Source organism: Silurus aristotelis (genome assembly GCF_946808225.1).
Source record: "Silurus aristotelis genome assembly, chromosome: 26".
Taxonomy (NCBI): domain Eukaryota; kingdom Metazoa; phylum Chordata; class Actinopteri; order Siluriformes; family Siluridae; genus Silurus; species Silurus aristotelis.
Window position 1 is genome coordinate 16216743 of NC_139599.1, and position 15920 is coordinate 16232662.

Here is a 15920-nt window from a genome sequence, read left to right on the forward strand (position 1 = left end):
TTTGTCTGTTCATCTGGCTGTCTGTCTGTTTATATGTCTGTGTCTTTGTTTATTGTCTGACTGTCTACCTGTCTGTCTGTCTGTCTGTCTGTCTGTGTGTCTGCCTGTATGTTTATTTGTCTGAATGTCTGTTCATCTGTCTGTCTGTTCACTTGCTTGTTTGTTCATCTGTCTGTCTGTCTGTTCACCTGCCTGTTTGTAAATCTGTCTGCCTGTCTGTCTGTCTGACTGTTCACCTGCCTGTCTGTCTGTTCATCACTCTCTTTGTCTCTATGTGTGTTTGTGGATTGGTTTTTCCATATGTCAGAAAAGATCTGTGTGTGTGTGTGTGTGTGTGCGTGTGTGTGTGTGTGTGTGTGTGTGTGTGTGTGTGTGTGTATGTGTATGTGTGTAGATGAGAACGAGTGTGAGGGGGAACCCTGTGGTCATGGACGGGGCACATGCATCAACACCGTCGGCTCGTACCGCTGCAACTGTCACCCCGGCAACCAGCTGATCGGACATCACGTGAAACCGCGTTGTGTGGGTGAGCGAAGTCAACTGCTCCTCCCTGCTCCTTCCTGCTCCTCCCTGCTCCACCCCGCCCCATTGTTGATTATTTTCCTTCACGCCACAGTGTGTCATTGTTTTGTTGGCTTGGTTTCAGATATTAACGAGTGCTCAACACCAGATATCTGCGGGATTGGAGGTCACTGCGTCAACCTGCCCGGCTCGTACAAGTGCGACTGTGTGCCTGGGTTCAGGAGCAAATCACGAAGGCAACCTGTGTGTGAAGGTAATTACATACACACACACACACACACACACACCTGTTACATTGTGTATATTTAGCAACCCCTCATACATTCATCCGTCTGTGTAGATATTAATGAGTGCTTGGACCCTGCTACTTGTCCAGATGCACAGTGTGAGAACACAGTTGGATCGTATGAGTGTATTCCCTGCCAGCCTGGACACAAGGTGCATGGAGGAGTGTGTTACGGTAAGTGCATGTACACTCACACACACACACACACACACACACACACACACACACATTCTTCTGAGTTATGAAGTGTGCACGTTAATGATGTGAGTGTTTCTCATTAGAAAGCTTGTGCAGTGCTCAGGACTTTATTACCCCCAGAGGGACTTCAAAGTCCTGATTAAAGCAGGGTTATAACAGTAATGTCCATCTGGGGAGCTCAGATTTACAACACACACACACACACACACACACACACACACACACACACACACAGGTCTAAAAGAATTAGCAAGCAAGGAAAAGAAGCATTAGCATCGGACCCTGCACATTGGCATGTCTATTTAAATATAAATGTGTGTGTGTGTGTGTGTGTGTGTGTGTGTGTGTGTGTGTGTGTGTGTGTGTGTGTGTGTGTGTGTGTGTGTGTGTGTCAGTGATTCCACATGATTTAAAGAGCATAACTGATGTAGAACAATCCTTGTATTTTGGAATTTCTTTTACTTTTCATCTTTACACACACACACACACACACACACACACACACACACACTGTCTATAAATGCTCTATAAATCCTTTCACATTCTTTCCTCGTTCCTCACATTGTATCCTCAAGGTAAGCTCCTCCCACTCCACCTTTCTCACGCTAACTCACCTACAATATTTCATCAAGCTCCTCTTTCATGATGTTCTCAAGCCCCTCCCACATGGTGTCCTCAAGCCCCTCCTACATTGTCTTATCAGACCTCTCCTAATTCATGTCTTTTGGTTAACTGATCCCATATTGTACCCATCAAGCTCTTTGCACTATATAGATCTCACGCTTCTCCCTCTCTGTTTCTCTGTAACACACACACACACACACACACACATACACAGATGTGAACGAGTGTCAGAAGAGAGGAGTGTGTGTAAACGGCCGGTGTGAGAACTTACCCGGAACGTACCGGTGTCTGTGTAACGAGGGCTTTCGACCCGAGGCCGACGGCAAGAGCTGCCAGGGTGAGCGGATTTCCCCTACTGAACACTTATTTATATCAGTTACTAATTACACTGTGTTCTAATGTGTGTGTGTGTGTGTGCGTGTGTGTGTGTTCAGATTTTAATGAGTGCCAGGACACCCATTTGTGTGCGAATGGGCACTGCATAAACACAGAAGGCTCGTTTCAGTGCCAGTGTTACCCTGGATATCAGCCGACCCAGGAGGGCAGCCACTGCGAGGGTGAGGGCAGCTAGCATGCTAACACACATGAAAAGGAATGAGGGGATTAGGATGTGGAGTGGAAAGTAATGAGATTGGATGTAAATGTATAGAATGGGAATGGATAGAAAAGAATGAGGTAGGGATGAATAAAAATGGCACTGGAAATGACAGGAATGGTATGGGATTAGGTAGGAATGGGTGGAATTTTTGAGAAGGAATCGGATAGAAATTTGATGGATAAAATGAGTAGGACGAAAGGCATGGAATTGGATTGAATGGAATGAGATGGGAAAATGATTGAATAATACAGAATTCGATGGGATGGAAAGGAATGGTATGGGATAGGATGGAACTAAATAAAGTGTGATGGGATATTAAAGGATAGGAATGGAATTGAATAAAAATGAATGTAGCAGAGATGGAAAAGGATGGCACTAAATATAATAAATAATATGGGATTGGGTAGGATAGGGTTGGGATTGGTTAAAAGGGAATAGGATTGGAATATAATTGAATAATACGGAATAAATTGGAATTAGATTGCATAAAAAGGAATGGGATTGGATGGATTGGGATAGGAAAATGGTTGGATAATAAGGAATGAGTGGGATCAAAAGGAATGGGATTGAAACAGGGTTGGACAGAACAGATTAACAGAATGCAATCAGAGGAATTGGGTTTCAGGAGGTCTTGGATGAAAATGAATGGGATGGGTGAAAAATATGGAATAGAAAGGAATAACATGGGATATAATGGAATTAAATTTATTGAATAAAATACAGGAAGGATATAGGGGCATGGGAAGAGAGTATGATAACGAAATGAATGGTCTAGGATGGAAAGGTTGAAAATAACTGGGATAGGAATGTGATTGGATAATATGGAATAAGATTGGATAGAAAGGAATTGGTTTGAATGGAAAGGAATAGAATGGGATGTAATAGTGTAGAAAAGAAAAGGATAGGAAAAGATGGATTAAGATGTGGTGGATGGGTCTGAAATGACAGGGGATTGGATAAAAGGGAAAGGAATGCTCTAAAATGAAAAAAGGGATGGAATGGGATAGGATGGAACAGATTGAGAATGGAATTCAGTAGTGTTGGCTGGCATCCGGTGGAGCAGAAAGAAAGAGGAAAGGAAAAGATGAACCGGAATCAGCTTGAATGGAAATGGAACGAAAGTTTGACGACCATCGTCTGTATTCTAGAACATTCCGGAAAGATCATTTCTAAACCGTTCCTCCTCAGATATAAATGAGTGCGAGCGATCGTCCAACTGCCAGAGGGGGCGCTGCATCAACACCATGGGCTCCTACCGCTGCGAGTGCCAGAAAGGATACATGCTGGTTAATGGACGCAGATGTCAAGGTGCTCACACACACACACACACACACACGCACACACACGCACACACACTATACACTGTATATTTACACTTATACAGAATGGAGTCAAAATATTTTTCCCTTTTCCTCTCTTTATCCGTCTTTCAGATATAGACGAGTGTGAGGTGGACAGAAGTCTGTGCCAACCCCATGGAGTGTGTGAGAACAGGCAGGGCGGATATGTGTGTGTGTGTGATGATGGCTTTATTCTGGCTGAGGACAAGCACAGCTGTGATGGTATGTCTGCCTGTGTGTGTGTGTGTGTGTGTGTGTGTGTGTGTGTGTGTGTGTGTGTGTGTGTGTGTGTGTGTGTGTGTGAGACTGATTTTCTAGGTATCTGTAACTAATGTGTGTGTGTGTGTTTGCAGAGGTAGTGCAGGATGTGGACAATAAGAAGGAATGCTACTTGAACCTGGATGACACGGTGTTCTGCGACAGTGTTCTTGCCACCAACGTGACAAAGGAGGAGTGCTGCTGTTCAGTGGGAGTGGGCTGGGGGGATCACTGTGAGATCTACCCCTGCCCCGTCTATCACTCCGGTACACACACACACACACACACACAAATACATATACAGAAATAGAATTTAAAATTTTTTATTTTTTATAGAATTTGAACTTATTAAAAAATTTTAATTCATATAGTATGAATTCAAATCTGTAGGTGAAAATATGACTCTTATCTTAAATACTATGTAAAATTATTATTAAATATTATATTAGATATAATAGATATACTAGAATGAAGGCATCTTGAAGGACCCACTATTGGGTTATTTTCGCTGTTTTGATCTAAAATGCTTTAAATGTGTTGAAATTGGTTTAAAAATCTACTCAAGAGAAAAATTGTTCCTATTCCTATTGTTTTTTTGTGTATAATGTGTCTTGTGAGAGATGGTGTAGTAGCGAGTGTGTTTGTTTGGGGAAAATTTGCTGCCCCGTGTGAGGCTCGAACTCACGACCTTCAGATTATGAGACTGACGCGCTGCCTACTGCGCCAACGAGGCCTGTGTGTGTCAGGGAAAGTCGAGCTGCTTTCAGAACGGCAGACTGAGGGGGCGGGGCTTCAGTCTTTGTTCTCGGGTTTCTGTGTGTGTGTGAGAGAAGCAAGAGGGGTGATTAAAGTGTGTTTGGGTAGCAGTTTCTTTTTTTTTTGGGGGGGGGGGTGGTATAATAAGTCTATGTATAAATATATATGTGTGTGTGTGTGTGTGTGAGAGAGATAGTGTGAGAAAGACAAAATGCACATTTTATACAACATAAATGAATTCTATTTTGGTGTGTGTGTGTGTGTGTGTGTGTGTGTGTGTGTGTGTGTGTGTGTGTGTGTGTGTGTGTGTGTGTGTGTGTAGCGGAGTACCACTCTCTATGCCCCGTGGGACGAGGCTTTTACCTCGAGGAGGGAATGATGGAGTACGGCCTGCCAGTGCACAGAGGTCCATACACACACACACACACACACACACACACACACACACACACACACACACACACACACACACACTCCACAATTTTCTATTTTTTGAGACTTATTGTTGCTTTTATTGTGCACTGGATTTTGTTTGGTTGTTTGTGGGTTTTATTGCAAAACAATCTCTCTCTCTCTCTCTCTCTCTCTCTCTCTCTCTCTCTCTCTCTCTCTCTCTCTCTCTTCTCACATACACTGTTTTTTTTCTTTCTTTCTTTCTTTTTTCTTTTTCTTTCATTCTTTTCTTTTTCTTTCTTTCTTTCTCTCTCTCTCTCTCTCTCTCTCTCTCTCTCTCTCTCTCTCTCTTTTACACTCCTGCAGATATAGACGAGTGTGTGCTGTTTGCGAATGAAATCTGTAAGGAGGGTCGGTGCATGAACACACAACCAGGATTTGAGTGTTACTGTCAACAGGGTTTCTATTACGATGGAAACCTTCTTGAATGTATAGGTATACACACACACACACACACACACACACACACACACACACACACACACACACACACACACAATCACACACACAATCTCTGCCATTACTTTGTTAGCAAACGATGAGAAAAACTGTTGGTCATATCAGTGTTCATAAGGGTTTATAAGTGTCTATTAGTCTACATAACAATGGTTCTTCGGGTTTGTCTGCATTTATTGGTGTTCATAAGGGTTCATAATTCTCTAATGCTCTTCATAGGGGTTCATAAGTCAGTCAGTCAGTATCAGTGTTTGTACAAATTCTGTTTGAATAAGTGATCAAATAAAAGTAAATCCTGGTCATGATGGACCAGTCTCAATAAAGACACAGGGAATTATGACAGGTTTCTGAGCAACAGAAAGTCTTATAGATATATTTTACAGCTCTGACCACTAGGAGGCAGTGTAAACACACATTCTCCATCTGTCACATCTCTTCCACAGGAAAAAAACGGCAAGTGAAATGTTATTAATGCCCCGATAATGCATAAAGTTTCTTTCCTGTGGTTTGGCAGATGTGGACGAGTGTCACGAAGAGTCTCTGTGCACTAACGGCCACTGCGTGAACACTCGCGGATCCTTTTACTGCACCTGTAACACCCCGTGGACTCCGGACTCCACCAACAAGAAGTGTATCCTGCCTACAGATTTAGGTCCGTGTGTGTGATTCATATGTGCTTTTTGATTCCACCTTGAGTCCCAAAGAGGTTTTTATATAATTGTGTGCAATTAACCTCGTTTTAACAGATTGAGAAAGAACCACATATGGCTAGAAATGCCAGGTGTGCCAATACTTTAGCCATATTGTGTGTGTGTGTGTGTGTGTGTGTGTGTGTGTGTGTGTGTGTGTGTGTGTGTGTGTGTGTGTTTGTGTGTATGTATTTGGCCACTTTAGGGCCTTCTAGAAGGTGTCCAATCATGTCAACTTTTTCATTTATTTACTTGGATGGTCAGAAAGTGCACTCTTATCTATCTAACTAACTATCGATCCATCCATCCATCCATCCAGATTCCTATTACTTCTCTTTCTTTGCACTAAACCAGTTGCTCAAACAGACAAGCCTGTTTACATTTTCAGCAGCTCCTAAAAATATTCTTGTAAATGTTTGAAATCATGGTGTTTTAAACGAGGTAAATCATCACCAACACCAACAGGAACTTTTCCTGTGTTTCCACACGGACGGTGTTAATTGCAGGAATCGTGCATCATGGCGGATTTTGGTGCTGATTTAAGAGTCGGCGCATCAGTGAAACAAATGTTTAGTGATGAAAAAGAATTCAGAAGAGTTCATTTTTCTATATCTGAGTAAAGAAAAGACGTCGTGAATAAATGTGTGTTGCGTTTGAAGGTTTTAGTTTTGCCTCCTTTATAATTATTTATTAATTATCAAACACAAATTCATTAATTGGCGTTAATAAAATTAGTGCTGTTAAAATTAATTTGCGTTTTGACAGCCCTAGTGTGTGTGTGTGTGTGTGTGTGTGTGTGTGTGTGTGTGTGTGTGTGTGTGTGTGTGTGTGGCTTTTCTATATCTAAAATGATCGATTACTTTTAAACCCATCAGAGACAAAAATCTGATTTGCACATGCAGTTTTCACATTTTCCTCATGTCTCATGTTTTCTGGATTTATGCCCCAGACGTGTTTCTGGTTAAAATTTTCCTGAGAAGCTTTAAAGCTCCTTCTGAAGTAAATCACATCACCATGGTGTGGAGTTCAGATTTTGGCTTCAGAAATCTTGTTCTGAGAAACAGAGGAAATCAGGCAAAGAGATCTGGAAAAGTAGCGCATAGTGTGGGAAGGTTTTGTGTTGGACACTCTGTAGAAGTGAGTTTGAAAGTGTGTGTGTAAGAAATTGAGTGAGGCGGAAAATAAAAATTCATGCCCCGTGTGAGGCTCGAACTCACGACCTTCAGATTATGAGACTGACGCGCTGCCTACTGCGCCAACGAGGCGTGTATGTGCGAGTAGCGTCCGCTGTGTAAAAACTCTCTCCCGCGCGCGAACACACACACACACACACACACACACACACACACACACACACACAAAAAGAGATATGTAAAATATATAAATAAATAAATAATGTTGAAAAATGTTGAAAGTGAAAGTAAACGGGTCTCCTGGATGAGTAATTCGAGTCTGTTTCTCTTCAGCATGAAAACAAACAATTACTTCATTTCAAAGTTGCTCAGTTGCTCAAAGTTGCTCATGATCAGTATTGAGCTCAGTTACGACACGTTCTAGCGCTATAGTGGCGAACACACACACACACACACACACACACACACACTGGTGGTAATCAGATGATTGTGGCCCCATGGAATAATTTACTCGTAAAAACAAATGCATGAATAAATACTTTGATAAATACGCAAATAAATAAACAAATAATATATATATAAAAAAAGATGTTTTTATATTTCCACTATTAGACCTCATTTTGGGATATTTTGCATTTCCACATTTATTTGTTTATTGGTTCGTTTATATGTTTACAAAAGTAACTAATATTAATTTATGAGATTATGCAGATTTAAACAGATTCCTATTTTACCAGCAACAATGAAATGTCTCATTTGTTTTCTTTATTTTGTTGTTTGTTTGTTGTTTTATTGTTATTTATTGTTTATTTTTGTTTGTATGTTTGTGCTTATGTTTATTTATTTGTTAGATTTAAAAAAAATGTTTTTTTTATATATTTAGACAATTTAACAAATGTATACGCTCTGTCTGTCTGTCTGTCTGTCTGTCTGTCTGTCTGTCTATCCACTATCTATCTATCTATCTATCTATCTATCTATCTATCTATCTATCTATCTATCTATCTATCTATCTATCTATCTATCTATCTATCTATCTATCTATCATAATTAGTTAGTTATTTAGTTGTTTGTCTATATATATATATATATATATATATACATGACTATTATGATTTATTGATATAGCTTACCAATTTGGTCTAGAAACAATAGAATGTTTATCTTTTATGACTTATACATTCATTTGTTTGTTTGTTTTTGATTTATTTGAGTTTTTTTATGTTTTTACATAATGAATCATTTTTGTGTAGTTTTTTTTTTCCAGCAGTCTTTCTTACACAGGAACTCTGCATGTTTTAGAAGACTTTCAATGTTACACCATGAATATTAAATATTGTGTGTGTGTTTGTGTGTGTTTGTGTGTTTGTGTGTGCATAAACTTAGGCGTAAACGAATGCCAGGACCCGTCGAACTGTAAAAACGGCCACTGTGTGGACACGCAGGATTCCTACTACTGCATCTGTACTTCCCCCTGGATCCTCGGCACCGACCGCAACAGCTGCGTCACGCCCGAGGAACAGGCCGGTGAGTGGACGAGGGGGAAACCTCACTGTGTGAGAACGGCTGTGGTGATGGTGAACTGAAGTTTGAAGACTTGTATACCGTCGTGGGGAATAAAACACTTTAGGGGGGTGTGCTGTTATAAAAAAACAATCCATTTCAGCCTGGGGAGTTTTGACCCAAACTGAAGTGGAACAGTTCATTTTCTAAAACAGCATGATTTCCAGAGGGATTTACATTTACGCCTTTATCCACAGCGACTTACGTTTATCTCATACATACAGCTATGGGGTTAAGGGTTTTGCTCAGTGGCCCAAGAATGGGAGATTGGTGGGCCTGGGATTTGAACTCACTACCTTTAAATCCAGAGGCGAATCAGAACATGATGGTCAGAACAGCACCAGTTACACTGTTAGTCTCAAAACTTTTTGATACCTTCTCATACATGAAGCCGGTGCCTCTAGTCACAGCACTGTAACAGAGACTGATGCGTATCTCACCCAAACCTGTGTGCTTCTGATTGCTTCTTTCTCGTTCTTTTTCCTCCTCTCTTTCTCACTTTCTTGATCTCTCTCTCTCTCTCTCTCTCTCTCTCTCTCTCTCTCTCTCTCTCTCTCTCTCTCTCTCTCTCTCTCTCTCTTCATTTATCCTCTCTTCCTCCCGCCCTCCCTCTGTCATTCTCCTTCTTTCTCTACGGACTTCTCTGCTCCTTTCTAGTAATGTCTGTGGTGACCCTTTCAGATGTGAATGAGTGCCTGGACCCGTCATACTGCAGGAACGGGAGGTGTGTGAACACTCCCGGCTCCTTCCACTGCATCTGTGCTCAGCCGCTCACCTTCAGCGCCGCACTCAAGCAGTGCGTCTACGACGGTGGGTAACCCCGCCTTCATGCCCCCCCGTTGCCCCATTTGCCCCCCTCTCCCTGCTGAAACTCAGGCACTTGTCGAGCTTTTTTATTTTTAGATCAGGACCCATTTATGTTCATTGTGTGTTTTTCTCCTTCTTTTATCCCGTTTTTTCTATACCTACCTCTCTCTCTCTCTTTCTCTCTCTCTCTCTCTCTCTCTTTCCATGTCAGACCGTACAGCTGCTCATAAGGACGTCTGTTTTCGAGACGTCGATGAAGATCTGATCTGCACCGTCCCACAACCACGGATGGCAGTCACCTACTCGGAGTGCTGCTGCCACTACGGCAATGGCTGGGGTCCAGAGTGCCGCACTTGCCCCCAAAGAAATTCAGGTGAACAAACAACAATACACCTCATGCACAGCAGAGGGCACACTTCCACTATGAGATGTGCGATCGACAACGATAGGGCCTTCTTTCCTATTAGAGCAATATTACAGATGGCCAACAGAGGGCGCTTTTACATGTTGAGAAAATCAAGCAATCTACCAGCAGTGATTCTTAATGGGGAACAAAGGGTTAAGTTTTCTCAGTGGTTGGATAATAGACATGACCTGAGCTTGCAGGAGCCTTTTCAGGAACTTTTGGAAGAACCCAGAACTTAAATATTATGGTAATTCTATCTCAGGAACCCAGAGGCTTTATAGGAACTCCAACGTCTGACAGGTTTACCACAGAAACCCTATTACGTTTTTCATCATGGTGTCTTTCCTCCAGATTTCAGGAATTCCAGGAACTTTGGATGATTTCCCACCATGAGAACCATTTTAGGGGTCCCGTAAATCTTAAACCTTTCCAGCACCATGTAAACCAAAATCACTAAAACTTTTTTCAAGATCTCTCCATTACTGGAAGCTTTTCAAAAATGTAGGGCCCGCTTTTCAGGAATACAAGAACTTTCTCAGGAATTCAGGAGCCTTATTGGGAACTTCAAACAACTAAATTGGCCTCCACAACAGGAACTTTTTTCCTAACCAAGCAACATTTCATAAAAATCATTTTGTTTTTTGTTTTTTTCGCCACTGGAAGGTTTTTCTGAAAATGGATAAGCACAATTCCTTTAAGGAACCTGGGTTTTTTTTTTTTAGGATCCCAGACATATTTTAAAGATCCAATAGCAAGAACATGTTTCAGGAACTGTAACCAGAGCAACCAGATCCAATTCAAGTTCAGGTTTCCAAGAAACTGTTTCAGTGCTTAGATCAGGCACTTCTTTTTCTACGAATCAGTTAAGTGGAGCTTGCTGTAAGAAAAAGCACCACACGATCAGATTCTTAGAAGATGAAGCCTCTTCAATGGAATCGTGCTTCCAGGCAAGTGGCCATTTGCGTGATGAGGGGTTCCTGCAGATGGTAATAGACAGAGTGGTCAGTGATGGCATAAATGGAGCTTCAATCCAGTTCGAGTGTATTAAGTTGAAGCAGTGGGAAAGATTCGGGGCATTTGGTCACATGATCAGTATTGAGTGTGTTGTAATGTGAGTGCAATTTTCTTTATAGGAACCGGAAGATATAAAGAATAATTACGTTGTTGTTTTTTTTTTGCATGCGACGTCTGAACGTTTGATGCTGGTGTCTTTGGTTGCAGTGATCTTTAACAAGCTGTGTGCCATGAACCTCGAGACCGAGTCAGACGGAGACACTGACTTTATAGCACCTTTCAGTTATAACCCAGGTAAGTCCCCCTGACGACCAATCAGATTTTAGGATGTAAAAAAAATAAAAAAATAAAAAAGGTTTTCTCTTTTTAAATTCAATCGCTTTGTCTTGGTCTCGTGGTCAGAGCGGGACAGTTCGGAGGAAGACTCGGACGAGTGCAGTTGTGCAAACGGACGGTGTGTTCGCTCCTACCTGGGCACCATGTGCGAGTGTAACCCGGGTTTCAGACTGGACCACTCACGGACACGCTGTGTAGGTGAGCAGATGCGGCAGGTTCGGCATACGGATGAAAGTATTGGCGCCCTATGAGGATCTACACAAATTTTTGGAGGCACACATTTTATGCTGGAGCATGGAAAGTTCTCTTTTTATGAACCCAAATGTAGTGTGTATTTCTGTAGATTAGCACCGAAGAGGAAATGATTATATATTAGTAGTAAAGTGTAGATTAGAGCCACACTATAGGTCAGAACAAATTAGTATGGATTATAGCGTATTAATCAGTAGCATGATAGTAATAATTCTACACAATAGTGTGGATTGATGTAGTTTACTATGGTGAAGTATAGAGTGATATTAGTAAAGAGTGTACACATTCATATTATTTATTTATTTCAGATAAGTATTGTAGTATAGATTAAATTGCTGAATGTGGATTAGTGTGGAAGGGTTTAGATTAGTACCTGATTATTATTAGATTGTAGTGTAGTAAAGTTAAGTATGGATTAAAACTACCAACAATAAATATATGATTAGTAGAACTTCAAATACTTTTGTACTTTTACTCAAGTGAAAGTTTAAAGAAAACACTGTTGCTGGAGTCACATTTTTGACTCGCGTGTCTCTACTTTACTCAACTCCATGTTTTGAGTAGCTCAGCTGGTGTTATTATTATAGTAGAGCGCTTTGCACGTTTATTTGAGGTTAATGTTGATTACATCAGGCATTTATGCTTCATTTCCGAGCATCAGATTATATCAGGAGACAAGACATCCTTTATATCATATCACCTGATACACCGCTTGAGTTAGCTGATACCAGTCTCTGGCTCTCTCTCTCTCTCTCTCTCTCTCTCTCTCTCTCTCTCTCTCTCTGTCTCTGCAGATATAGACGAGTGTATGGAGCGATTGTCCGGGATCGTCCGATTAAACCCGTGCAAAAACGCCCGCTGCGTCAACACCATAGGCTCCTTCAAGTGCATCTGCAAAAATGGCCACTGTGTCCACAGACACAGCACGAGACACGTGTACACACACAAGAACACCAAATAAGCATGCACACACACACACACACACACACACACACACACACACAAGCTCGTCCTTGTTCCATCCTCCAGTAGTTTCTTGTGGTCGATTTTTCTGTTCATGTTTTTTAATTCAGTCATTTGAACCGAAGTGCCTCATACTGTATATAATTACAGAGTGATGCCATTTTTACATGTACATGTTAAGATGTTATTAGGCTTCCTCGTCATCTTTCTTCTTTATCATCATCATCATCATCATTGAGTTCTTTTTGCACATCTTTGGCCCTGATGATATTTCTAGATAAATTCTAGATTCCTAGAAAAAAAAAATATATATATATATATATATATATTTTTTTTTTGCGCTTTTGAGTGAGTGGATTATTTTGTGTGAAATAGACATTGTTTTTTTTAACCCATTGGGAGATTGGGATCAGTCAGACTGGGAGAAATTTGTGGCGTGGAGTCTGTTTGCGCTAAATACAAAACAGCCGATTATTCAGTATTCAAATAAACCAGAACAGACGCAGCGTTCATTTACCACGTTTATGCATGAAGCCGGTTTGCCTTTATTTGATATTTATATGTCTGGAGTAACATTGTGCTGTTTAAAAGTGTGTTTGACTAGCATCAATTTGCACTAATTCTGTAAAAAAATTAAATAAAAAATTAGCTGCAATATATGGGGCAAAAGTTTTAGAACACCTGACTTTTACAGCCACATGTGGTTCTTCCCCAAACTTTCACTCCAAAGATGGAGGCACACAATTGTATCGGATGTCTTTGGATGCCTTAGCATGAAATTTTCTCTTTATTTAAAATAGGATAACATTGGTGCACAAAACCAGCTCCATGAAGATATGTTTCCATGGGTTGGAAGCATGTGAATGATCTCCTTCCCTATTAAACCCTATTAAAAACCTTTGAGATGAAATTTACATGCTGACTGCACCCTCACGCCTCCTCACTTCCTCACTCACATCAGTACCTGACTTTACCCTCTTGTGGCTGAATGAAGCTTTACAAATCTCCCCAAAATTCTAGTGGAACATCTTTCCAGGCAAGTAGACCTTAACAGCAAATGGGGACTCAATATAGAATGGGACGTCCACACGAATCTTATAGTCAGGTGTCCACAAACTTTTGGTCTATATAGTGTTGTTAAACCTAGTGCGAATAGACATCACGCTTAAAAAAACGTGTCAATGAGCTCGTATTTAATGCTGGATTTTAAACTTTAAACTTCCTGAACGTTCTCCGAGCGATGCGGTTCTACAAATCCCTGGTACTAAAAACTTCTTTTTAAGTTTGTAAACTCTTATAACACTTTAACACTCCAAACTGAACATCATAAAGAAAGTAGGTGTACCCACAAAACTCCACAAAAGTTGAGTCACAGGGAGCTGAAAGCGTCAGAATTGCGACAGAGTGGCGAAAATGATCTGCGGATATAGAGGGCGCTATTACTTTTAAATCGATCCTTTTTTTATTTATGGGTTTGGTTCGCTTTCTTTCTACGAAAGCCTTTTATTTTAAACAATTTCGGTGTCCAGCGTGGGAAATATTTAACTTCATGACCCAACACTTTTTTTTTTTTTTTTTTTAGAAATCCAGCATAGTGATTCAAAGATGTATTTTTTTATGTTTATTTCTTCAATTTCATGATCCTTAATAATAATTTTTGAAATATATTTAAACTTTTGTAAATTGAATGTTTGATGAAGGGGGAAAAGGGGGATGAAGGTTTTGACCTGAAACACAACCACGACTCTATGAGAGTCTATGAGAAGTCCGAGGGCCAAAGAACAATAAATCTGAGATGAAGTGAAACCAAAAAAAATGAATAAAGACGTGTGTGTGTGGGTTTTTTTGTTTCTTGAACTTTTTGGGTTTCTACTCCATCTTGTGTTTTGCTTTTACTCTTCTGCTTTAGAACTTTCGATTGGTGTGCAGATGCTTAGATATTTAGATCTGATATTTGGTTTTATTCTCATTAATACATCATTACATCAATATGTACATTTATATTTGAAAATTCATATTCAAGCAAAACACTGCATTATATACATTATATTTATTATATCCATTATTACTATCTGTTACAGCTTCACCAACTATAACCAAACGCTAAAACTGGAGACTCCTTCCATAAAAGCTAAAAGTTTGTGGATATCTGAGCATATGATTTGAACAACACTTTTTACATTTAGTCCCCATTTTCTCTTATAATTTCCACTCTTCTGAGAAGATGTTCCACTAGATTTTTGTGGAGATTCATTCAGCCACAAGGGTTAGTGAAAATTTCATTCTAATGCATTCAAAAATGTCCTGTACGATTGTAGATGGAAATGTCAGGTATCCTATTACTTTTGGACAAATACCATAAGTAAAGGTGTATAGTGTGCTATAGATTTTCGTAGGTAGCGTTAGCGGCATTAAACTTTCCCTCAGAGAAACGTTATAGTAAAACCACCTCAGACTGTGAAAAAGCGCTGACTCTTTCAATAACAAATTAAACGCCTCAACAGAGAAGTCGATTTACTTTGAGATTTCTGCATAAAAAGCTAACGTGTTTCTAGTAAATGATGAAGAACGCTAATGTACGCTAGTCAGTGTTAATATGTTTAGAAATGCTAATTTAGGTGAGCATTTAATGTGAAACAGGAGCCTTTTACTACGGATACGTGTACATTTGACAGACATTAGGAATAAAAAAATGTGAATAATTAGCTCCTGGTTCAATTTTCACTTTATAGTTAATAAGGACATGGAGCGAGACTGCACATGAGGGAGGTGAAGTTTCAGAGAAATGATTTATAACCCAAAACATACATGTTTTTATTTTCATGCTTGGGTTTGTAGGAATGTGTGTACCAAACTACACACAGTGTGTACTTAACAAACATCACAGAGCGAGTGTGTGGAAAAGTTTGAGATGATAATAATAGATTTGAATGGGATATAATTTCTTTCTTTCTTTCTCTCTTTCTTTCTTTCTTTCTTTCTTTCTTTCTTTCTTTCTTTCTTTCTTTCTTTCTTTGAGTTTTCATAGAGTTTTCATTAAATGTTGGAATTCCAGCAGCATCACCAGGTGACTCATTCTGCAGCTCATCAATTGCTCAGTGAGTCATTATCTGTGTGTGTGTGTGTGTGTGTGTGGAAGGAGATGTCAGTTGAGCCCAAGCCAGTGAATGTTCTACACCTACACAGCTCTCTCTCAACTGGATGAGTGGATGGAGAGATGACATCACAGAAACCCAAACCACAGAACTATTAGAGTGGTACACAAT

At 40.2% G+C, this 15920-nt stretch overlaps 1 protein-coding gene across 2 annotated transcripts in view; it reads left to right on the forward strand.

The window, feature by feature from the left end:
- Nucleotides 1-14469, forward strand: part of ltbp3 (latent transforming growth factor beta binding protein 3) — a 37179-nt gene extending 22710 nt beyond the window's left edge. Inside the window, exons 14-30 of one of the 2 annotated variants that reach the window (XM_083530793.1) lie at nucleotides 395-526; nucleotides 647-775; nucleotides 863-982; nucleotides 1845-1967; nucleotides 2065-2187; nucleotides 3417-3536; nucleotides 3662-3790; nucleotides 3922-4092; nucleotides 4905-4988; nucleotides 5342-5470; nucleotides 6006-6143; nucleotides 8700-8840; nucleotides 9534-9686; nucleotides 9895-10056; nucleotides 11311-11397; nucleotides 11506-11637; nucleotides 12486-14469. In XM_083530793.1, the coding sequence (XP_083386919.1) occupies nucleotides 395-526; nucleotides 647-775; nucleotides 863-982; nucleotides 1845-1967; nucleotides 2065-2187; nucleotides 3417-3536; nucleotides 3662-3790; nucleotides 3922-4092; nucleotides 4905-4988; nucleotides 5342-5470; nucleotides 6006-6143; nucleotides 8700-8840; nucleotides 9534-9686; nucleotides 9895-10056; nucleotides 11311-11397; nucleotides 11506-11637; nucleotides 12486-12652 (2240 nt within the window). In that variant the 3' untranslated portion in view covers nucleotides 12653-14469. The remainder of the gene's footprint in view (nucleotides 1-394; nucleotides 527-646; nucleotides 776-862; nucleotides 983-1844; nucleotides 1968-2064; nucleotides 2188-3416; nucleotides 3537-3661; nucleotides 3791-3921; nucleotides 4093-4904; nucleotides 4989-5341; nucleotides 5471-6005; nucleotides 6144-8699; nucleotides 8841-9533; nucleotides 9687-9894; nucleotides 10057-11310; nucleotides 11398-11505; nucleotides 11638-12485) is intronic. The other variant, XM_083530794.1, reaches the window with a different exon arrangement.
- Nucleotides 14470-15920: the final 1451 nt, after the last annotated feature.